Source organism: Petaurus breviceps, unplaced genomic scaffold (genome assembly GCF_028583685.1).
Source record: "Petaurus breviceps papuanus isolate PSGF00001 unplaced genomic scaffold, PetGlider_PUasm1.0 189, whole genome shotgun sequence".
Taxonomy (NCBI): domain Eukaryota; kingdom Metazoa; phylum Chordata; class Mammalia; order Diprotodontia; family Petauridae; genus Petaurus; species Petaurus breviceps.
The window spans coordinates 33389824-33414176 of record NW_027185809.1 but is presented as its reverse complement, the minus strand read 5'-3'; the positions used below and the strand labels follow the sequence as shown (position 1 = coordinate 33414176).

General features: G+C 36.4%; 1 protein-coding gene across 3 annotated transcripts in view; it reads right to left on the bottom strand.

Annotated features, from left to right (window-relative positions):
* Positions 1 to 14148: 14148 nt before the first annotated feature.
* Positions 14149 to 24353, bottom strand: part of TMEM260 (transmembrane protein 260) — a 97496-nt gene continuing 87291 nt past the window's right edge. For all 3 annotated transcript variants that reach the window (XM_069092260.1, XM_069092262.1, XM_069092261.1), the window contains 5 exons: positions 23556 to 23704; positions 21931 to 22107; positions 20710 to 20763; positions 19543 to 19633; positions 14149 to 16428 (listed from right to left, as the gene is read on the bottom strand). In XM_069092260.1, coding sequence (XP_068948361.1) covers positions 16174 to 16428; positions 19543 to 19633; positions 20710 to 20763; positions 21931 to 22107; positions 23556 to 23704 — 726 coding nt within the window. In that variant the 3' untranslated portion in view covers positions 14149 to 16173. The remainder of the gene's footprint in view (positions 16429 to 19542; positions 19634 to 20709; positions 20764 to 21930; positions 22108 to 23555; positions 23705 to 24353) is intronic.

Genomic DNA, 24353 nt, shown 5'->3' with positions numbered 1-24353 from the left:
GGAGGAGAGAGCTGCCTGTGTGTGAATCCAGGCAAGAGTCAGGTGAGTTGGGAGAGGCCAGCCCATGGAAGAAGAGCAATAGAGTTTGGAAGTCAACCTCAAGGTAATATTTGACTCTACTTGGGTACTCAGTGCTGATTGATGATATTGCAACTTACTGTGACCTAGGGGTGGAGGGAGTTTGCACTTTCTGCTACACCTTATTAAGGATGATTGGAAGACAGCCTCCAGTTAAGATGAAAGACTTTACTTGAACACTCTGTATTGACTGAGGAGGCTGTGATTTATTGTGACCTCAGGATGGATTTTAAGACTATGTGACCACCTTAACAATAAGTTGTTATGTTATATTGTTATGAATGTTGTGCTTTAGTTTCCTGAATGTTTTGCTCTAGTTTATTGCTGAATAAATAGAAAGTTCACTATACTATGCAATTAGATCCTTAAAGTTATTCACAGAAGCAGTCCTCCAGAAGCAATCCTCAGAAGAGCTGCTCATGATTGGCAGCTCTTCCACACAAGGACCTCCCCAAATAGAAGGCTATGCTTCTTCTCAAACTTTGTCTTATTTAGCTTGGCTCCTCCATAACCTGTAACGAGTTCATATTTTTCTTGGGAGCTTTTGATTGCAGGAGTTTTCACTTCATTGTCTTCTCCCATTCCATGCTTTGATCCTTTTTGTCCCCAAAAAAGGAATCTCTGGTAGGATAGCATTTCCTCTGCTTGCTCATGTTGCCAGTCAATTACTTGACTTTGGAACTCTTTGCCATGGTAGAACTCTGCTTTCAGAATGGAGAGAGCTTTGTCCCAAATTGCTGGGGTTTTCACAGCTGCCAGAGCAATTATGGATAAGGCTCAATGACGACAGAAGATTTGGGGATTCCTTGTGGTCTAGTGGTTTCCCGAAGTTTCTTCGACTGTAAAGTGGATTTAATAATAGTACCTACCTCCCAGGTTATTGTGAGGATCAAATGAGGTAGTAATTGTAAAAAGTACCTGTGCCTGGCATATAGCAGGGGCTATATAAATGTTTATTTCCTTTTAGCTAATTTTTAATTTACCCCATTATCTTAGGAACAAATAGTATAGGATGGGTAGTAGGCTGGACAAGATTTCTAAATCTTATTATTCTGCGATTTTACCAGTTAAAATCCCAGTTGCATAATGTGATGATGTGACTTTTGTGACACCTTGAGGCCCTATCAGAGGCAAGGTGCAGGTGAATTCATTCTCCCTATTTCCTTAACATTTTAAAAAACACTGATGGTGTCCCTAAGACTCTAGATGTCTCAAACAAAAAGCCTGCAAACTCCCACCTTTCCCAATTCAAGTGATAAAATTTCCCTAAACAAAAACATCTTCCTTCCCCTTATACCATTTCTAGTTCTCTTATCCCTTTTACTTCATCCCCACCCCCTTTCACGTCTCAGTTCAGTCTTGCCTGCCCCTTCCATTGTGCCCTATGAAATCCCTATCCTTTCCCTTCGACTTCTTCCTTTCACGCTCTTCTCATTTTTTGGTACTCATATAAACTTGGCTCCCTCTTATCCCCTACCCTCATCGCAATAGACATGACATCCCTAGCCATCCTCTCCAACATAGGTTGCACCTTCTCTTGTGTGACCTCTGCCAGGATCGCTAGGATGTAGGCTGGGTTAGTTTTTCCCTAAAATGTAGGTGAACTAAAAGGCCCCAGATTTTTTTGGTCCAGAGGATTAGAGCTTGAGCCATTTGACAGCTTCTGGGCCACTCTCAAGATAAAACCCCAGCCTCGGTGATCATTTCCCCATGACTTTACACTATTGCCCTGAGTGTCAATACAACATTATGGTCAGACAAGTTTCCAAATGAAGACAAGGTGGGGGTGGGATAGCATGCAAGGCTGCTTCCTGACTGGATATAGTCTACTGCTAAATAAACTACTATTACAACAACTTCTTCTCCTCCTCCTCTTTTCCTTCCTACTCTTCCTTCTTCTTTTTTGGTTTGTCAGATGGTGAACAAATGTCTCATTTCTCTCCAGTCCCAGATGTGAACCATCAGATTGGCATGAAACCAGGCCTGGTGCACACTAATTCCACTCTCCACAGCAACCGTTCTAAACCCCTTTTCTCCTCAAGCCTCTTACACCAGACGTACCCTCTCATTAGAGGAACTAGCCTCATGCTTTAATGAGAAAACAGAAGTCAGCAGCCATGAGCTCCCTCTCTTATCTACATGTCAAAGTCTCTCACCATTATCCCTATTCTCTCCAGTTTCTAAAAAAAAGAGATGGTATTTTTCCTTTTACTAGGCCAGACCCTCTATGTGTACTCTTGAAACTGTCCTGTCTGGTTGACTGATGATAACAATCATTCTCTCCCATCCCATCACCTCTAATTTTCAATCTCTCCCTAGCTACTGGTTCTTTCCCTGATGACTAAAAATATGCACAGGTCTTTCCATATCCTTAAAAAGTGTTCACTAGACCCTGTAACCCCCTCAAGCTATTATATGCCTCTCTGCTTCAAAGTCAGACTTGTAGAAAAAGCTGTCTACAAATGCTTCCATTTCCTTTACTCACACTCCCTTCTCAACCCATAGGAGTCTGGCTTCTACCCTCATCACTCAACTGAAATTGCTCCCTGCAAGGTTACCAATGACCTCAATTTTCAAAGCTGATGGTCTTTTCTCAGTCCTCATCCTTGACCTCTCTGTATCACTTGACACTATGACCACCCATCATCTCCTGCTGGATACTTTCTCCTCTCTGCATTTTTGTAATTCCTTTCTTGGTTCTAATTCTGCCTCATTCTTAGTCTCCTTTGCTGGATCATCCTCTATATTCTGCCTCTCTCCAATATGGGTATACCTCAAGGCTCTGTCCTGAGTCTTATCCTTCTATATTCTCTTCATGACTCAATCAGCTCTCATGAGTTCAATTATTATGTCTACGCAGATGATTCCCAGATCTATATATAGCTCTACTGTTTCTAAGCTTCATCACCATCTATTGGACATTTCCAGGTAAATGCCCTTTAAGCATCTCAAACTGAACACATCCAATACAGAAATGATTATATTTCCTTCCCAAGTTCACATCTCTTCCAAACTTCCTTATTTTTGTCAAGGATACCACTATCCTTTGAGCTACCATGGCTCATAACCTTGAGGAAGGGGAAGGAAAAAAATATTTATTATTGTAAAATAAACATATATGAAGCACTTATTATTTGCCAGACACTGTACTAATCACTTTTTTTTTTTACAAATATTATCTCATTTGATTCTCACAACCCTAACAGTAGGTGCTCTTATTATTATCTTCATTTTACAACTGAGGAAACTGAGGCAAACAGAGGTTAACTAAATTATCCAGGGTTACACAGCTGGTAAGTGTGTAAGGCTGGATTTGAACTCAGATCTTGCTGACTGCAGGTCCAGCTCTCTATCCAGGGGCCACCAGCTGTCACTGTAGTCATTCTCAACTCTTCACTCTTTCCCTCCACATATCTAGTTAGTTGCCAAGCACTGCCGATTCTGCCTTTAAGACATTTGGAATGGTAAGGGAATTTGAAGATGTTCCCTACCCCTTAATAGACATAGGGACTTTGAAGATCTTCCCTGTTCCCTAATTGGCCTCAAATGGAGGGGCTTGATTGGGGGAAGGCTTGTTTTTCAGGAAGACCCACACCTTTTGTTATTTTGTAATTAGGCAGTGGGTCATGCAGGTTGTGATGTCCTTTGACCCTGAAGAAGGGTATATATACTCTGAGGTGAGGTTTTGCTTTGGGGCTCATTTATGGGAAGAGTTGTGTTATTTGGCCACATGAGACTGCGTAGCCGTTAAGTCCCCTGGCTTTGAAAACCCAGATGTTGGTGCTTCTTTCTCTGGCAGCTACCGTGTTTCCCCGATAATAAGACACTGTCTTATTAATTTTTTTGGAAAGAAAAACACCAGAGGGCTTATTTTCAGGGGAGGGCTTATGTTGTCCTGCCTCAGCTCTCCTCCGCGGCACTGCTCTCAATGGCGCCAGCAAGCAAATCACTGGGGAAGAACAGGATGACATGCTCACTGCTGCAGCTCTGATTGGATGCAGCTCAGAGCGCGGCGTGTGTTTCACCTGGGGGGGGGGAACGGTGCATACAAAGGGTACCGTAATGTAGCGCAGGGGATCACCTTCACTACAGTAGCAATCTCAATAGGGCTTATTTTCGGGGGAGGGCTTATTTTAGAGGAATCTTACACAGTAAGGGGAGGGCTTATTTTCGGGATAGGTCTTATTATCGGGGAAACACGGTACGTATATATGTAATGGTCAGACAGCTAGAAGCCCTGTCTGTTGGTCTGTTGAATTGTGTTATTTTCTCTGTCTGTATTTTTTGTCTGTTTGTAATTTCTGAAGTTCAGGGTGCTTTTTCCCGTGAACTAAGTGAAATATGTATATGTGTGTGTGTGTTTAATTAAAGATTGTTGATCTCTTTAAAGTTACTTTCCTTTAGTAAAGTAGATCAAAGAACCTGTGCTAGCAGCCTTCCTGGGTATGCTAGGTGCTTGCTGCTACAACATCTCTTATTCAGGCCTTCATCATCTTTCAACTGGACTACTCCCTATCCCAAGTCTATTTCCTCTCCAATCTATCCTCCATATAGCTGTCAAAGGGATATTCCTAAAGCACATATTATTCCCATACTCAAGAGACTCCTGTGACTTCCTATGACCTCCAAGATTAAGTACAGATTCCAGCTTTGCATTAAAAGTCTTTGTAACACTAATACAATATTCACAATGCCTACAGTGGTTATGAATATGCTGGTATAGTTGTGAATCACAACATGTAACAGGCTCTCCACATGGAGGACAGAACCAAAACCTTTATCCAAACACCAGAAAACTGAGTCCCAAAACCAGAAGGTCAAAGTCATCACAGTAACCACGAAGATGGTACACATAGTTAATGCAGTGAATACCCACATGCCCAAGCCTTCAGAACAAAACAAGTTCCCTCAAGTCCTCCTCTCCTCACTCACTCCCTCAAACAAGGATCCTCCTCTCCTCACTCAAGGGACTGGCTCTCAGAAGTTCTCAGCAGAAGTTCTGGCTGGCTCTCAGAAGTCCTCAGAAGAAAAATCTCAGCAGAAGTTCTGGCTGGCTCTCACAAGAAGTTCTGCCAATGCAATGTTCTCCAAATGCCTTCCTCTCCATCCTGGGCCTCTCCTTATATATGGTAATAGCTCCTCCCTGCCCCACCCCTTCCTGTTATGTCAGCAAGTTCATCCCACTGTGGGATTCACAAGTTCTGGGTCTTAATACTTGGCACAATTATAAGCTTAAAACTAAGTGCTAAGTACCTGACATGGAAGATCTTCAAATCCCATTACCATTACAATCTTTCACAATCTACCTTTCTTAGCTTATTATACATTCCTCCCTTTTATGTACCCTGTGGTCTATGAAAACTGGCCTACTTGGCATTCCTCACACACAGCCCTCTGTCTCCTGTTCTGAGCTTTGGCAAAGGTTGTCCGTCACCCCTTTCCTCTTTCTATGGAATCTCTCTTTGTCTCCACTTTGTAGAACCCCTCATTTACTTCAAAGCTTAAGAGTCATTTCTAAATGATGCCTTCCCTAATCCCAGTCCCCCTCTCCCCTCTTCCACTTTCTATCCCACTCAAACTATTTTGTATTCACTTTTAAAAATCTACTTTATGTGTATGTTGCTTCCCGTATGAAACACAAGCTCCTCAGAGACAATGTTTTACTTTTGTTTTTGTATTCCTCAATACCTTGTACATAGCCTGACATAATAGTAGGCACTTAAAGAATGCTTATTGATTGGTTGTGACCTCATTCTAGAGTTCTTTTACATGTGACTAAGGTTAATTTAAGGAAAATTTCAGCCACATTTCCCTGTAATGTTCAATGTCCCTTGGGATTGAAAAATAAGTCTTAAAATGGCTGATAAATTTCTGTTAGTCACCAATAGGAGTCACTTTGCACTTTGGATAATTGCTGCTGTGGTGCCAATAGCCAGTTATTTTTTATTGAAGAAAAATTAATCAGTGTTTTTCACAAAGAAAAAATATAGTTACATCTAAAACCAGGTAATATTCTGAGCAACCTTAGTTTCTGCCAATAGATTATCAGTTAGATAAGATATAAATTCAAACATCTTAGCTCATATAAAGTAGCTGTCATTAAACCCAATTACTATTAAACATCTCATCTGAAACTTGGCTTTCCTTTCTAGTTTAAGAAACACTTTAAATGTCTCATCTACTATATCATTTATCTTTCTGATAAAAGGATTATTACCATTTTATAACCCGGTTCCTATTAAGCCTCTACAATTTTTCAACAGACAAGGCAATTTCAAAACAATGTTTTGCAGGGGTTTCTTTTTTCTTTTTTTTTTTTTTTTAAGCAATCAGGGTTAAGTAACTTGCTCAAGGTTACACGGCCAGGCGTTTCTGAGTGGGTGCTAAGTGTCTGAGCCCGGATTCAAACTCCCCAGGTTATCCCGACACTGGAGCCAGTGCACTCACTCACTGTGCCACCTGGCCGCCCCTGCAGGGGTTTCTTTATACCCCCAAAACTCACTTCAAAGGAGTAAACTGTGGGAAAATTCTAGTCTTAGTACTACCTCCTACCCTTTCCCACAAGGAACTGTAGGAATTTCTCTACCCCAATTTATTGCATCTGCAGCCAGTCCTGGGTGTCCCTGGTCTCAGTTTGTCAGAGTTTTCAAAATTATAAGGATTCCTCCTAATTTTGGATATATTCTAATAGCTCTCAGTAACCTTCAAAATGATGAAGGTTGTACTGCAACAAAAGAGAAGATTCTCTTTTCTATTATAGCAATGTGGAAGCCAGGTCGGGAAGATCTTTGGGTTCACTGCAATCTGGAATCTCCCCAAATCCTTTTCTTTGGCAGTGGGTTCAGGAGTTCATAACCTCAGTCACTGCTCTAGTAACTTAGGGGTGAGCTTGAAACTTCAAGGAGTGTTATTCTAGCTTTCCTCTTAAATATTTTTCAAGTAAACCACAAAAACATATGTTCCCATGTAAGCAAGATAGAGCTTACCTTATGAATTTCCAATAATCTAGCCATCCAATGAATATATTTTAAATAACTGAAATCCCTACTTAGATAATATTTAAAATACATTAGCATTACAAGGGTACTTTTTTTCCACAGGTAAGCTATCTGGATAAAAGAAGATTGTATTAACATTAAAACAAACAGAACAAAATCTCTATGTCTATCTCACTTGAAAGAACTTGATAAGCCCCTCCAAAATTAAATCAACATGTACTTTAAAACCTGGTAGCTTCAAAGAAAAAATGGGCATAAAGATGCTGGAAAATATGGTCCAGAAGTAAGAAATGGAAGGCCAAAGGCTTTTAAACCCCATACATATTATATTATGTTACACATATATGATTACATGGCATAATGTATAATTACATTATATATTTTTTCTTAAAAAAGAGAATTAAAAGACATTGGACATGGTGAGCAATACGTAATATCACATACACAAAATTGACTATATCGTGACAGGAAATGACTAATTACCAATGTGTGTCATTTTTTGCATCAATTATCTAAATAGTAAGACCACTGACTTGTTAGAGATCAAGACTAAATTAGAAAAATTAAAATGAAAGGATAAGGTATATGATTAAAATAGCTCCAACCTAGCTTTTTTTAAAAGCTATTAATGCAAAAACAATAACCAATTAAAAAGATGGGGGAGAGGGAATAATGGAATACATTTCTATATGGATTGTCACTATTTCCTGTGGAAGTTTAACTGATATAAAGCAAATGCTACAAGGACACCAAATGAGCAAAAAAATTACCTTAGCCAGCTCATACTTGATCCTCTGGCCAAGTGAAAAGGTATGGCATCCAAAAGCACCACTGGAGTAGAATACTATCATAGCTTTTTCAGGAGGCCTGTCCCAAGTCCCTCTGAAATTACCTTCCATTTACACTGCATATATCTTGTTTTTATATAGTTAACTGTATTGTTTCCACCATTAGAATGTGAGCTCCTTCAGGGTAAGTACTGTTTTTGTCTTCATAGTCCTAGTACTTAGCTTAATGCTTAACTTATAATAAATATTTCATAAAGACTTGTTCACTTACTGACTGATAAACTCATTTCCAAAGTCTTAAGGAGGTTAGGGGGAAGGATAATGGAAAATTACAAAACTTTATTCTGAAAAATAGCAAGAATTTGTCAAGGAAAATGGGAATTTGCGGAAAGCATGGTGTATGACCTAGGTGTGAAGGACATCAGCTGAATTACTTGCTCTTAAATAATTTCAATAGGCCTATCCCCACAATCACAGGGGCAGACATGTGAGCCTATGCTCCTGGTTTCCTCTCCCCACTGCTTCCAACCTTTGCCTAAAGTAAGGTCATGGCTTTGCTTTATTTTTCTTTGCTTGCATTTCTGTTTGCCAGGAAGCAGCTACTGTAGGCTTCCCTCTTTGTATAGATGTTTTCCTTACACAAGGCCAAGCTACAATGGAGTTCATTTTGAAACATTAACAAAGTTCCAACTTAGGGTCATTGGCCAGCTACATTCTTTTTTTTTTTATGCAATTGGGGTTAAGTAACTTGCTTAAGGTTACATGGCCAGTTATTTCTGGGTGTGGTACTAAGTATCAGAGCCTGGAATCGATCCCAGGATATCCTTACTCTGGGGCTGGTGCTCTTACTCACTATGCCACCTGGCCGCCCCAAGCTACATTCTTTTAATCCTAAGTAAACTAGCCTCAGTGGGGGAAAAAAAAACTTACCTGCATAATACTTTCCCACATGGTTCTAAAAAGCTATAAAACTACCTGTCTCAGAATATTTTGAGTCACTTAGCACTTGGAGTGGTGGACTTGATTGCAATGTTACATTCTTGGTCTAGGCCTGCAATGAACAGCCTTCAGAGTAGATGGGGCTGCTGGTTAACACCCATTCCTATTCATTCCAGGAAAAAAATCTTCACTGATTTTATGACAGTCTCTCTTATGCAGTCGTTTTCTATACCTAAGTATCTGAATCTAAGTGCTGAAAAGCTTATCTACTAAGCTAATATACCCAATGAAGTCAAATCATTCCAGGAACATTTAAGGATAAAAATGGGAGAATGAAAAAAATGGAAAATCTGTTTTTATTTCTATAAGAAACTATTTTTCGTATTAATGAGTCATCATACTTGGACTCTAAATTAATCCCAGTCCCTGATATATCACATAAGGGATTAAAAATAGTACTAATGGGGAAAAAAAAGGAAAAGGGAAAAGCAGGTGAACTAGATCAAGTATATATAGCAGAAGGCCATATTGGAAGTGACATAATTTTGAGAGAGAGGGGTTGCAGACTGATTCTGAAACTTTAAAAAAAGGAGAGGTTAGTGAATGGACCTTATTACTACCAAAACAACAACAACAAAAAAAAACCAAAGGTCATCAAGAAGATATCAATAACTTCTTATTCACATATTTCCGACTGTCCCCCATGCCTGGATTGCATCTCCTTCTATCCCAATTGCTGTTCTCCACAAATGATTCCCAAAACTCTTTTTCTGCAAATACCTGTTTTCCCTCTGTTCCAGATACTACTCAAGCACCACTTTCAAAATGAAGCATTTCTTGATTCCTTCAACTGATAGTTCCCTCCTTCCCAAATTGCCTAAATTTAACTATTCTATTAATATTCTGTATGTACTTATATGTGTTCTTGACTAGTATACAAGTTCCTCTTGAGTAGGTATTGTTTGATCTTTCTATCTGTATCCCTAACATATACTAGGTTACCTAGTACCTAACACCTACTATGTGCATAATAAATTCTTGATTCATTGATGCCTAATCTACCATCTCAGAAAAATCTTTAAGAGAACAATCTACACATGCATAAAGGGGAACCCTTGTTGAAAAGATGAGAAAACAGGTAGACTTTGGCAAATTATAATTTAAAGCAGACCATATTTTTTCAGTAACACAACTGACATATAGGTATAGAGAACAAAAGATCTCACTGTACTGAATGTTTGAATATTTACTTTTTTCAAAGCATTGAAACATGTTTTTGCACTAGTCATCCCCATGTTTGCAAGGTTCTGCCTTGGAATTCCCTGGTTATTTACATGTTTTCTATTCCATTGGAATGTGAACTCCTTGAGGGCAGACTGCGCTTAGCACAGTGCCTGGAAAACAGTAAGCGCTTAAAAATGCTTTTAGAGTGACTAGAGCAAAATGACAACTCAAAGGTTCTCTTTCAAAAGTGTGTTTCCCATGTACATGTTGAAAACATACAAAATTCCTTGAAGTATGCAACAATAAGACTTGATATTCGTACAGCACACTAAGGTTTGTGAAATGCTATATATAGCTTATCTCATTTAGCCTTAATTATGTAAATTATCATACAAAAACTTTATGAAATAAGTTCAATAGGTATTCCTATCTATATGTTGCAAGTGAAGAAACTTAGATCAGGGAGTAAATTCTCACACAGCTAGTAAATGTCTGAGGCAAGATTTGAATCTAGGTCCTTCCAATCCCGAAAAAATTCTTCTTTTCTCTACAGCATGAAGTTTCTTAACAATAGACAGCAGAGATAATTATGTCTGAAAAATCTCATTATTAATATCAAACTACAAAATAGTAACAAATGTTTACCAAAAGTGTTTGTACTGCCAGCACTGAGCCCAAATAGAAAAGGGGTTTCATATAGACGTTTTCTTTCACAGATACTCTAGTCTCAGAATACTGATGAAACTCCAAAAAAGTTTGGTCTGACAATCCAAACAAGAAAAAAGAATGAAAGAATTTCTATTGTCTAGACTATGACATTTGTCTAGATGGATAGACTACTGAGCTGGTGCATCAGTACATATAGTTTGGACAGACACTGCAGATGGATGATGAATTCTGTAGTTCCAGAATTGAATAAGAATTAGAGAGGACATATTAGATTTCAGAAATTATGCAACATTTTGTATTATATCTAACTTCTCCCTAAAACAAAATCCTAGCTTTAAAATGCTAATATTCTTCCAAAGATGCTCGATGGCTATGAATCACATATGAATGCATTTTTGGATAATCAAAACTGCAGGTCCTTCAAAGGGCAATGGAGAACTGCTTGATGGGCATATATAGGTTGCATCTAACATTTACTAGCACAGTGCGGTGTAGTGGATAGAGGGTAAGTCTTATCAGGCAGACCTAGGTTGAAACTGTGCCTCAGACATGGCCCTTGTGACCCTGAGCAAATCTTTGAACTCTGGGCCTCAGTTCCTGGATCTATAAAATTCCAGGTTGGATTTAATGACCTCTAAGGTCCCTTACAATTTTAAATTTATGATCCCATTTAAAATAATAGAAACTAACATTAAAGAGAAATATGACTAAAAAAAGGGTGGCTGGACATGTAGTTATAGCAAAAAATAACAACTAACTGTTGCACTTGTACCCTCATAATAGAGAAACCGATTTGTAGGCCCCCCCGCCAGCATGCTGGGTAGGTTGATCTTTTGTAGACAATTTATGCAATGATGTGGACAAGTCACACAGAATAAGAAGATAACAATTGAATTGTGATCTGCCACCTTCTATTGAGTCCTATTATCAATGAAATCACAAACCAATTAAGTATCAAAGCATCACACTATTAAAGCTTTATTAAATTCTGAAGATTGTATCATATTACAAATTAAGATTTGATAAAATGAACCTTTTTACAACACACATTTCAAATTTTTATTAATAACAAAATCCAAATAATAGCTACTAAATGTAAAATACTGTGGTTTTTTTCTACATATCTAGATGAGAAACACTATCAAACAAAACTGAGCTGTTTTTAAAACAGTGAATATAGTGGATTCTCCTTGCTAGCAGAACCATCTAAGGAATATTTTGTGATGATGAATCATAGGGAAAGGAATGAAGTCCAACTGTGCCCTCCTTGCTATCTGAACTTCCTAAGCCTCCCTACTTCAACTCTGAAAATATCATATTAATAAAAATAAATCTTAGTAAATGACGCAGAAAAGACCCAGGGAACTTCCATTTACAAGAAGCTCTAAGCTAACAATTATTTGTGGCCTATCTAGAATCATCTCTCTCCATCTTGCAAATCTATGACATTGTTAACTTCAAGATAAATTAGTAATTTTCATCACATCTAACTGCATTTTAAAGATTAACTAAATGTAGGCTGATAGACTGAAAAGCAGTCAGGATACTGTTCCAAAGAAAACCACAGGCCTCGAGGTTATTTTCCTCCTATGCTTGCTCTCTATTATCTAGAGGGGGGGGAAAAAACTGCTGTTTTGGGTGCTTGATTCAGACTTCCCATGCTGATCCATATTCAAACAGATGGTACTGACAATGATATCTTCATTGAATATTAGAATCATGGCAGAAGCCTTAGTTCCGTGTTTGCTCTGTGATGCTATGCCAAAATCTTGTCTTTTAATAAATGTTCCCAGAATTTCCTGGAAATGTTAGCACCTTTCTGATTCTTTAACAAGTATGAAGATGATCAATGCAAACTGCCTATCCTATGAAATTTAAGTATTTTCTTTTCTTTCTTTTTATTTTTAAGCAGTTGGGGTTAAGTAACTTGCTTAAGGTAACACAGCCAGTTATTTTTGTGTGGGTGCCAAGTATCTGAGGCCTGAACCGATCCCAGGTCTCCCGATGCTGGGGCCGGCGCTCTTACTCACTGCGCCACCTGGCCACCCCTAATTTAAATATTTTCCATAAAAAAAAAAACAGATGCCTTGGGTATCATTCTGAAAAATCAGTATAGGGGACCCTAACAAAAGTGATATGTTTCCATACATAGATACATAATAGATAATAATAAAATACACTAAGTGGATATGATTCCACAAGATCCTTATATCATATGCTTTAATACAAATCCCCCATTCTTCATGAGCCTGTTAGTAGCATGCTCTGTTTAAGCATCATTGTTGGGAACTATGGCTAAAAACTCATTGTTTCTTATATATTTTATTATTTAAAAAACAATATAACACAAAGTGGAGGCTCATACTCAACAGATTAATTATTAAATATAATACTTTCCTTACCAACAATAAATGAATGAGCATCAACATTCTCTATTTTTCAATTAAAAATACCACTGATAATGTACTGTTTTGTTTAAAAGGGTACATGGGCTCCCTGGTTTAAATGGACCCTTTAAAAAAAAAAAAGGAAGGCAAAGCAAGCTACATTGCAAGAATTCACAGGGACTGTCAACAACTACCAAGACTTAATGGCAGCTGATACTTGGAACTAAGAGCTTCATGCAGCAGAGTATTACTGGAGAGGCAGATTAGTCAGTACACAGCAGGTTGGACTGTTGCCCCAGTGATTTGGGAGATAATATGGAAAGCTGCTGCTTCCTCCTCTGTCTGCCACACAGTCTTATCATGACAGCCTCACTATGAGGGCAGCAGGACAGTGGAGCATAGTGACAGTATGTCTGGCTTTCCCTTGCTCCTAAGGCCAAAGTGCAGGCAGAAGTTGGCATTGTGGGGTTTCTATAGCCTTGCCAACCCATTCTGCTCCCAGGATGCTGCTTAGAAAATGCTGGCCAAAATCTCAAAAAAGGAAGTCACCTTCGCTCACTTTCCTGCAATGCACCTGGTAGTACACTATAAGGAAGTCTCCTTTGTGAGATTTCAAAATATTAAAGATATAGTGGGAGAGAAAAGATGAATTAGGGAAAACAAAAACAATTTGCCCAACTTTGCAAGATGGTATGGAATTCTTCCAAGTACTAAAACTTGGAATGAAGCCTAGCATTCCTAAATCTCATAACCCAACTACCCAGTCACCTTTTAATTTTATAAGCCAATGGTGTCAAATCACTGAAGTACATCTACTTTTTATCACCTCATTATCTAAAAGTCCTATCCCTTTGCTACATATCTATTCATCAGATGTTGTAGATAGATATAAGTACAATTATAAGATGAAACATAAAAGACATATGGAAATATAGGAAAAAAATATCAAGATGTTAAAAAATATGGCCTTCATTTATCATTTCTTACAGTGTAAACAGGAAACATTCCTTTATATACATGCATCAAATATACATGCAAGCTAATAATGACAATGAGTTCCTGGAAAATGTTTTAAAATTATATTTATTTCGCTTTAAAAAAGTGTAAATTAAAATCATGTACATAATTTCTTTCAAGTGGATAAACTTAGACAATTTATCAATGCTTCCTTAAATTTTTATACTACACTGAACTCCAACTGGTTTTTGTTTTAGGGTAAACCAGATTTTGGGTTCCTCCCTGTGGAGAAGTTACTTTCAAGTCAGTGAAAGTTCTTGGCCCATGATTAAAAGTCTTTGCCAATTAGTACTCAACAACTTCAATTCATTTTTTTCTGGTTCAAGATGAGTAGGAGCCTAATAGGGCTGTGATAAAAGGGCAAAAGGCACTGAGAGCCAAAAGCGGATTAATGAGCTCCTCCATTTATTTGTCTTCCTAACAGCTGAACTGTTACAACTATTGACACTCTTCAAAAGGTTCTGCTCTGAACCCTATCCAGGCTCTGCAGGCTCCAATGGACATCTTCAAATCCACAGAATGGAGGGGCAAGAGCTTCCCCTGTGTGATGCCAAAACCAACAAAGCCCCATGGATCAGGTAATGAAACTTCAGCTTTTCCCCCTTTGAGATTTATTTACTGGCAGCTGACAAGGGGGCAAATTCAGCTCGAATTGTGCAGTCAAGGCCCTGTCAAGCCTTTAGAGGCACCCTTGTCTTGAAGCACCTTCATGACTGGCATTTCACTCAAAAGCCCTCGGCACTGGTCCTTAACAGCTTATGACATCACAAAGGACACTCCAGACAGATGCCTACATGGCATCCTGCAGCATTTTAAAAGAGAATTAGTGGTTTTAATTATGGTCGTTGTATGAAAGGGAACCATGCAAGCTCCACAGGAGACCTTTGATCAGACCCTTTTGCTAGTACAATGCCACGGAACTGTGACTATTCCTAGTAAGGGGCCTTTTCTTGCTGAATGACTCACCAGTGATCTTTGAATGCAGACAAGCTTCTAGCCCTCCCTCTTCATTAGTGAGAATTTCTATACAGGGGCCTATATAGTGCTTGGAGTCTAAGAGCTATACAATTGGGGGGGGGAAAGAATCCCTACCGATTCTGGCCTCTACTTAGGAAGTGCTGAAGGACTCTAAGTGACTTTATTCATTAAAACAGGTTGCTATTAATTAACTGTGATAATAAAATAAAGAATCATTATTTGCATTTCTTAGTATGTTCTCTTTAGTACTATCTATAGAAGACGCTTGTAACAGAATTCATATGATTTTTTTTTTGCATTTTTGGCAGCATAAGTCTACTAATTATTAGGACTATCTGGTATGTCTGAAAGTACAAATAGAGATAAAACACAAATATTAAAATCATTAGGAAAATGAGAACATGTTTACTTGCCAAGCAACACATGCAACTGAGACAAGTGAACATTCAACCAGCTTTCCCTGTTTGATAATCTAAAGCACCATCTAAAATGAGACAATGTCAACTGTACTTTTATCAGCATATCAGACTGGGATTTAGCCCAGAGCTACAGAAGTTTTGTGCAAACAACCAGATGATTTGAGAAAAACAGAAAGGAAAAAATGTTGCATGCTGACTTATTTCTGTTCAAAATTTGATGGCAAGAAATAGAAATGTCCTAAGATTTCTTTTTAAATATATAAACCTGGCAAGTTGGCCATTGGGAACAAGGTTCCCGAGTTCTAAATTAGTAAGTTTAAGGATATGAAAATAAGGAAAATGTCCATTTTACCTTAGATTCCTATAAAACATAGAATAATTTTCTGCATGATTATTTTAACAAGATTTTCTAGCAATTTTCTCTGAAATTCTCAGTTTTGATAATAGAGAACAATTTTCCATGTGGTTCCACCCTTATCACTAAAAGGCACAGGGAACAGTTCTGTGTCTTAAGGCAGGTTACCACATTACTGCTTTCATTATTTCTAGAAACTATCACTGGCATTTCTGCTTCCTTAATAATATTTTTTTAGGAAGGGAAAGAAAATTTGGACAATTCTCAGGCCATAGGAACATAAAGCGAGATGACAGGCACATTCTTTCAAATGTTGCTGCTTCAGACTCTTTTGGTTTTTCTTAGTCCCTGCAGTTCCCTTCTGAGGTGCCTGAGAGCCTCTAAAATGTCAGCCCTCTGTGGATCGTCCTGCACTTTCTCCACATAAAGGTGGAAATGTTTGATACTTTCAGATAACAGGACTTCAGGATTCACATTGATTTCATGAAAACGAAGCATTCTTTCACACGCAATGGCATAGTTCTTGTGCCAATTTGCTGGATGTTTCTTTTGTAGATATACAATTTCCTTATATAGCTGAAAAAAAGTGCATAGTTAATATTTCACTATATGAGAAACAACTCCTAAACATAAAAAACAAGAAAGCATAGATAGTATACATATCAACAAAGCCAAGAAACAATAAAATCTAATACTTGCTGCATGATGCAGAAAATGTGAAGATGTTACTGCAATTGTCACAGTAACAGGTGGCAAATATGTTTCATATAAAACTGCTTCTGGGCTTTTTAGGATACTGCTGGGGGAAATCTAAGGCACACTGTTTTAGAACAGACTGCTCTTCCTCCAGAAAGATGTTCTGGGAAAGGGATTTAGCTGTAATTCATGGAAAGCTATTTACTCAACAGGCAGAAAGGTTGGAAACTCTAAATTTAGCTGTTAAGAGGAAAAAATACCCTTTACAGTTGGTTTATTTTTTAATAAAGGGTTTTTTTTTTAAAAAAAGCATATTCCCATATTAGCTTTCAACAAACTCACAATTTTAATAATGTTTTTAGGTACAACATTCAAATTTGTATCTTTAAATCAATAAGTTACTTTTTTTTTTAACTTCAGGCTGACAATATCTTCTAACTCTTAAGTGAGTTATTTTCCCTTCAAGCATTCAGATTTTGAGTACCGGAGATATGTCTATTGGGAGCTACAACAAATTTCACATAATTGGGTTTTCCAGAGGAAAAAGAAGAAAGGCACAGCCAAAATCTAACAGACAAATAAATGTCATATAGAAATCTACAAAAAACAAATGCTTACTTGTTTAGTGATTTCACAGCCTTAATACAGGGCCTCCATATTAATATTTAGGTTTACCAAGAGTCTGAATTTATCATTAGACAGGCTAAAATATAAAGCAATAAATTTTTGCTAAGGAGAAGGTGTTATTTTTGCATAGGGCAACATTCATAGAATTACTGGGATAGAAGGCACCCTAACAGATTATTACATTCACTTAACCCTAAACAATGCCAGACCAACTAGGGACCCTCCAACTCCAAAAACAGAATTTCTATAATCCACTTTTGATAAGTTATTCTAACGTTTAACATTAGGATTGAAGTTTGATTGAAGATTGTTTTTCATGGCTAACTTAAACCCTTAGTTCTGCAGTTTAAGCGAATTTCTTCTAGTTTCCAGGCAGTGGAAGAGAGAATAGGTACTATATATATTCCTTTACATGAAGACCATTATTTAGTAAACTTTTGGTTTCTCTTTTCACCGCTCCTCTCTCTTTTTATTATAGGTCTTTGTCCTCTAAACATTTAGTTACCTTTGCTCCTCTCCCATGAACTTTCTCCAAGTTAAAAAAAAATTCACCAACTGCTAAAGACAATGAAGAACTCAAGTTCTACATGTCATGATCTCTGTTGCACCATCACACCATACTATTCTTTTAAATTATATTTTGTTGCTAATTTATAATTTGCTTTTCTTCTGAGATTCAGTGAAATTTATCTTCCATATCATGTGAAGTCAGCCATTTCTCATATTATACCTGGAGAGTTTATTTTTTTTCTAAGTGTTATTATATGTTCTACTATTTCTGACATTTTCAGTGTAACAAAGTACTCTGAATTTAAATCCAATTTTCTAAGATGCTGATCATTTCTATTTCTATTCCCTACCACGATTTCTCATAGTTTGAACTTAACAAACATGGCTTCTATAGCTTATCGCTTTTTAATCTGGGTAATTATAAGTAATTATGCCATCCTTTATATATAATGTTGCTACTACTGATCCATCATCAATAAGACATTTGTTCTGAACAATCTTCTCAATAATGGTTATGGGTGTGGTGTGCACTGAAACATTCACATTATTTTGTCTAGTATTATGACAATACATCTGAGAACAGATAGACAGGAATAGACTTACAGTTTTAAACAGCAAATCTGCCTGGTCCAAAGAGGTACCAATCTTATATGATCAGAGTTTCAATAATACTCTAACCAAGTAAGTTATCTAGGTCTAAGATAGTCCTTTCACTTGTTTTTCACAGAAACATAAAATTCAAGATGAAGGAGATCTTATAAATCACCTAGTCTTTTTATAGATGAAAGTTCAGAGGGATTAAGTGTCTTATCTAACAACTAATTAGTAATACGCTCCCTCAACAAGGATTTATTAAGTGTCTATCTTCTATGTGCCAAATACTAGGCTGGGCACTGGGGACACAAAAACAAAAATTAAACAGTCTCCATCCTCAAATAGCTTATCATCTGGCAAAGACAAAACTAGAACACAGTGTGGCTCTTGGGGGAAAAAAGAACCTAAAATTAAAAGATTGATGACCTTTGAATATATCACCCAGGGGAAAAAAAACCAACCATTTCATGAGGTCTACTAACTTTCAGGCCATTGTACTTTCTACTACTTCGTGTTATATCATATAGTTGGATGTGAGCTTGATAATAAATCGCTGCTTACAATTGTGCAGTGTAATCCTTCAATTGGTGGTAAGTCAGAAAAACAAATTGTCTTCTTGACCTGAATACTTGACCATGTATCCTAGCTGAGTAGATTCATAGTTGCTCCTATAGGAAATAGGGAAAACCTCAACCTTCTACAAATTAAGTTCTGGGAATTCCTATTGTCAAGATATCCTTTTTTCCTATACAGCAGGTCCCTAGACCACTTAAGCTAGAAAAGTCTAGATCCAGATTTTTATGGTTCAGCAGAAAGGCCTTTAAATAATACCGTAGCTACAAAAGGCTCTTCCTCTATCCACCTTACTCCAATCACAAAGAGCTTGGCCTACTGTTAGTATGTTCATGTCTCCTGGGGCATCAGTTAGCCCAACCCCAGGAGTACAGTCAGAAATAAAGCTATTACCACTGTTTTGCATCTTAAAAAAAACCAATTATACATTCACAGTCAATAGTATATAAATCAAAATAAACAAGACAAAGAGGAAATTAACATTTGTTTGGTAGGACCTGTTCTTTACAAATTCACTTGAAACTTATAAATTGATTTGTAAAATAATATATTTGAGTATTTATCCATATATCTGTTACACTTACCACTCGACAAAGGCCAGAGAGGATGAAGGGAAAAGAATAAATTATTCTTTATAAGTCTCCCATACTGCCACCCCCAAATAAAAAAATGTTTTATAAAATAACATACATTATAAGCATGAGCATAAAGTTGTGTTTTCACATTTGCTGGCACATTAGCAGTTTCTGCAAGGTTAAAGATAAAGAATGCTGTTTTCATCCTAGAAAAGAAAGTATGTGTAAATAAAATCATGGTATTAATTACTTAACTAAATATAGTCCATTTCACGTTCAAAGATAAATCTGAAAAGTATCCTATAAGCAATGAATGCACAAACCATGTTTTCTGTGTACTAATAGTAATGCTTTCATCATTATGGCAATTTAAGCTAAAATGCCAGCTAAGAAAATCAAATTGGCTATTAGAAACAATTTCCTCCTCCAGATAAATTATACTCCACACAAGAGGTAGTATAAGAGGGAATATCTGTCAGTTCATCAACATATTTTGGAAGCATTCATCATAACTACTATGTAGTTCTTCAAATATTAAACTCAGTTCTCCAAATTGGGGGCACACTTTTTATACATTAAATCTTCCAAATCACATATAGCACACAAACCAAAACAAAAAATAATCTGCATACTTCTTTGGCTTAGTTTTCCCTGAAGTTTAATGCATTAAGTTACAAAGTATGACTAAATAATTAAACATATACTATATCTTTGTCCCCTTGTACCCCTATTATTAGACTGATAACTTGTAAAGATACTCAATTCAGAAAAAAAATACTAAATGAGTAAAAACAAAGGAAAATGAGAGAAAAACTGCAACTGTCAGGACTTGGCAAATGACTGGATGTAGAGAATAAGGGTTATTAGGTCAAAGATAACTCTCAGGATTCAAGTATAAAAGACTGGGAGGAATAATGATGCCCTCAACACGGGTATCACTATTCCAAGATGGGAGAAGGTTTAAAAAAGATGAATTCAGTTTTTAAATACAAGTATCAATACTATTATGTTTCAATTGTCACAGAGTATTGCGTAATACAAAACTTCCTACTTACAAGCATGGAAAATTGAAATACAGAGAGACTAAGTAGAATTCAAAGTTATACAATATGTCTGAAAGGTAGTTAAGAGTATACTCACAAAATTCTGCCTTATGTACTCTATTAATTAAATAAAGTTTCACCACCCACTACTACCATCCAAGAAGAAAAATACCATCAACCACTTCTCTATATTACTCAAAACACACTAAAATCATTAGTACATACAAATGCAGAATTACCTTGCTTGCCACATCTCTTCATTAGCTACAGCTTCCCAAGAAGATGGGTCAAACCTATAATTAGAATAAAGTAATTTGTTTCTGGCAGTTACATAAAAGGTTAATAGTGTACTGTCTCTAAGACAGTGCGCCAGTACAACAAAAGAGATTATATATTAAAATGTAGATGCAGAGGATCAGGTGCTTTTCACACCCACGGCCAGGAGGAAGTTTTTAACCAATAAAGTAACAGAACAATCACAGAGGATAAAATAAATAATTTGATAATAGGAAATTGAAAACTTCTTCAGAAACAAAAATCAAAGTAGCAAAGATGAGAGAAACTATTAATTGGGAAGCAATCTTTGCATCAAATACCTCCTATAAGGGTCTTATAAAATTGAAGATAAAGAGAGAATTAAAACAAATATACAAAACCAAGAGCCATTTCCCAATGGATAAGTGGTCAAATGGTAGGAACAAAGAGCTTTCAAAAGAAAAATAGCAAACTATTAACAAACCATCTGAAATGCAGCTCCAAATCACAAATTAGAGAAATGCAAATCTAAACAATTCTAAGGTATCACCTCATACCCAGAAAATTGGTTAAAAGATGGCAATAGCAGATGTAAGAAGGGTTTTGGGAAAAGAGAAGTTGTAAATTGGTCTACCATTTTGAAAAACAACTTGGAATTATTCTAATAAGCTGATTAAAATGTCCATGCCCTTTGATACACAGTTCCCACTGCTAGATACTCCTACTACTGCTGTTGCTCTGTCCTCCAAAGTGAAAAGCCAGACACTATGCCTAGGAGCAGCCCTCAAATCTGTTCTTTTTGGGACAAGCACTCACATCTTTATCCTACTTCCTGTTTAATTCTTGCAGCTGCAGCAAGGCACATTGATTTCTGGGCTATCTTCCAGATCACTGATGGTCCTCATGAAGACAAAGTAGTTCTACAAAGACTGATGGTAGAAATGGAGTTTTTAGGACCCCAAGGAAAAGCTTCTAAATTGGCTTTTTAAAAAATAATAGAAACCAAACTGGATATTTCATTTCAGATTGAACTGAAAATGAGGAAGTCTGAAGGTAAAGATTGAATGAATGGGCCCTTTTGCCCCTATATGACACAGACCCAAGTTTTATGTTGGTTGAATGGAAAATACAAGATACTCCAACACTTAAGGTTATTTCAGGCATGAAAAACAACCATCTATAAACAAGATGTCAACTGTTCATACCTTCCATATTCTTCAGTCCAGTTATATATATTTCTAGTAAGCTTAATCCATTCCTCAGGGTTGAATACAATCTCTGAAGAAACCAATTTGTCACAAGAACCCCATGGCCAAAGTGAATAGTTCTCTTTCCAAGTAGGGTCACCTTCATGAAGTCCTATGCAAACAAATGTTTCTTTGCTATTGAAAAAACAAAAACAAAAACAAATGGGATTTATTTTTAAATTCAGTTCTAGGACCTAAATTTTAAATTTATACTCACAGCAAAGTGCACTGTATACTCATAACATTTGTATGCAATTCATTTTCATTTAGACTTCAAAAAATAAACACCTTTATGGTACCTATCCCTTCATATATATCTTTGGATATTAAGTTTTCATTTCATAGACAGGAATATAATGCCAGATTAGCTGGAAAAATCAAAATGGGAGAAAGAATATGCAAAATTTCTATTAATAAGTTTTAAAAAACTTAATTCTAAAAACCTTATTATTTAGTGCTTCTTCAACAATTACGGGGCATGCTACTTGGTTTGGTCAAACAAACTGGTTTTTTGTCCCTTTTTTTAGAGGTTAACTGTAGCTGTTTTTAAGCTAGGTTCTACAGAAATAAGCTTTAAAAAATGTTAGTTTAATCCAATATTTATTGAACTGTGATTTCACAGTCAAACTTTTGCTATAAAATAATTCAAAGATATAACAGCAGTATATTTTTGTAGTCCCTTTTAGTTACTAGTAATCAAGAACAAAAGACAGCAACCATTGCCTAACTTTAATATTGTCATGGTTCCTCATCTATAAAACTAGAAAATATTAAACACTGTTCTTATAAAAAATTTATTCCTAGCAGATACTCAATTAATACATTTTGTTCTAATCAATACTACTAATAAGATATTATTGCTAATAATTACTAGAAAGTTTTATTAAGGTTTTGAGTATCTAAAACACTATATCACTTTGCTTTCATCTACTTTATTCTGAAAACCACAAGGGATGACTTTACTTAAAAGACATATTTAAATAAATCAACAATCCACTTCCTTTAGGTCCAGACAAAATTCAGTCTTTAAAAAAAAAAAAAGACAAACATGCAATACCACTGAACTTAATTAGCAAAAACCATATGCTCAGAAGTATGGTGATTGACAACTCTCATAATTTCTCTCAATTAGAACAACTATCAGTGTTTCTTAGTCAAAAATTCTTCATCTTATTTTCAAAAATCTTGGGCTATTTTTGTGCAGTGATTATTCGTGGAAAACCTTTGTTTTACATTAAAAAGGTGGCCATGGTGTTCATCAATGGGAAACTAATTGTTTGCTATCTATCCGCAAAGATTTCAAGTAGGTAGGCACATCTCTAATTTCTCTGAATTGTGCTAAGATCTCATATGACATTCTTGCTAACCTGTCTTTATTTTTACTTCACTCAGAAAAATAACATTTATTTCTGCCTAGCCTTATTTCTGCATAGATATTCAATTTAATTACAAAGATAATCTCACCAGTGACAGGGAAATCAGTGTAGAAAATTGTTCTTTTGGATGAGGCACAGCTGCTACATAAACAATTTCTGAAAAGCTTAAAGATTTTAGAAAAGCTATTACATGAAAAGAATGCTTACTGTTTATTTACTTTGAGGAAATGATAAAGATTAAATACGACCATTCCACTAGGTAATATTCCTTCCACAGGATTCCACCGGTTCCCAGGAAAGTAGATACCTGGTAAATGCTTAGCCATCTTAGGTAAATACCACTCATAAGTCAACATCTGCCAGAAAAATCACAAATAACTTCATACTTAATTTCAGGCTTCTAAAAAGAAATCAAATGAACAAATACAATTAATAGACTATAAAAAGGGATCTACATAAAATTAATTTATTGACATTGAAAGGTCAAGATAAGACACAAGTAAGCATATGATAGTCTCCATTTTTCTACTGACCTAAATTCTGAGTTTTATTTCTTCACTAATACTAATGATGATCATTCTATCTAGTATATTCCTAAAGAATAATCTGGAAGGTTCATATTCCCAGGATAAAACCACAGAATGGAACTCAGGTTGGCCTGAATCCAAACAAGAGAGGAGGAAAAAAGTTTTTAATGTATATATCTTTGCAAAATCATATGAAAGCACAATATTTTCTAAAAAATGTCCATGAATCTTCATTAATTCACCAAGTATTCATTCTGCTGTAAAATGTGCTCAACTCTTTAACAAGACACTTTAAAATTAAGAAAAGTTTATTCTTTCCAAATCTAACAGTACTTCTCATAACACCAGTATCTAATTCTTTATGTGTATTGTCTCTCACGATAAGCTCCTCTAGGGCATAAGCAGATTCACTCCATCTTTACATCCCCTGTGCTTAAAACAGTGCCTGGCACATAGTAGGAGCTTAATAAATGCTTGT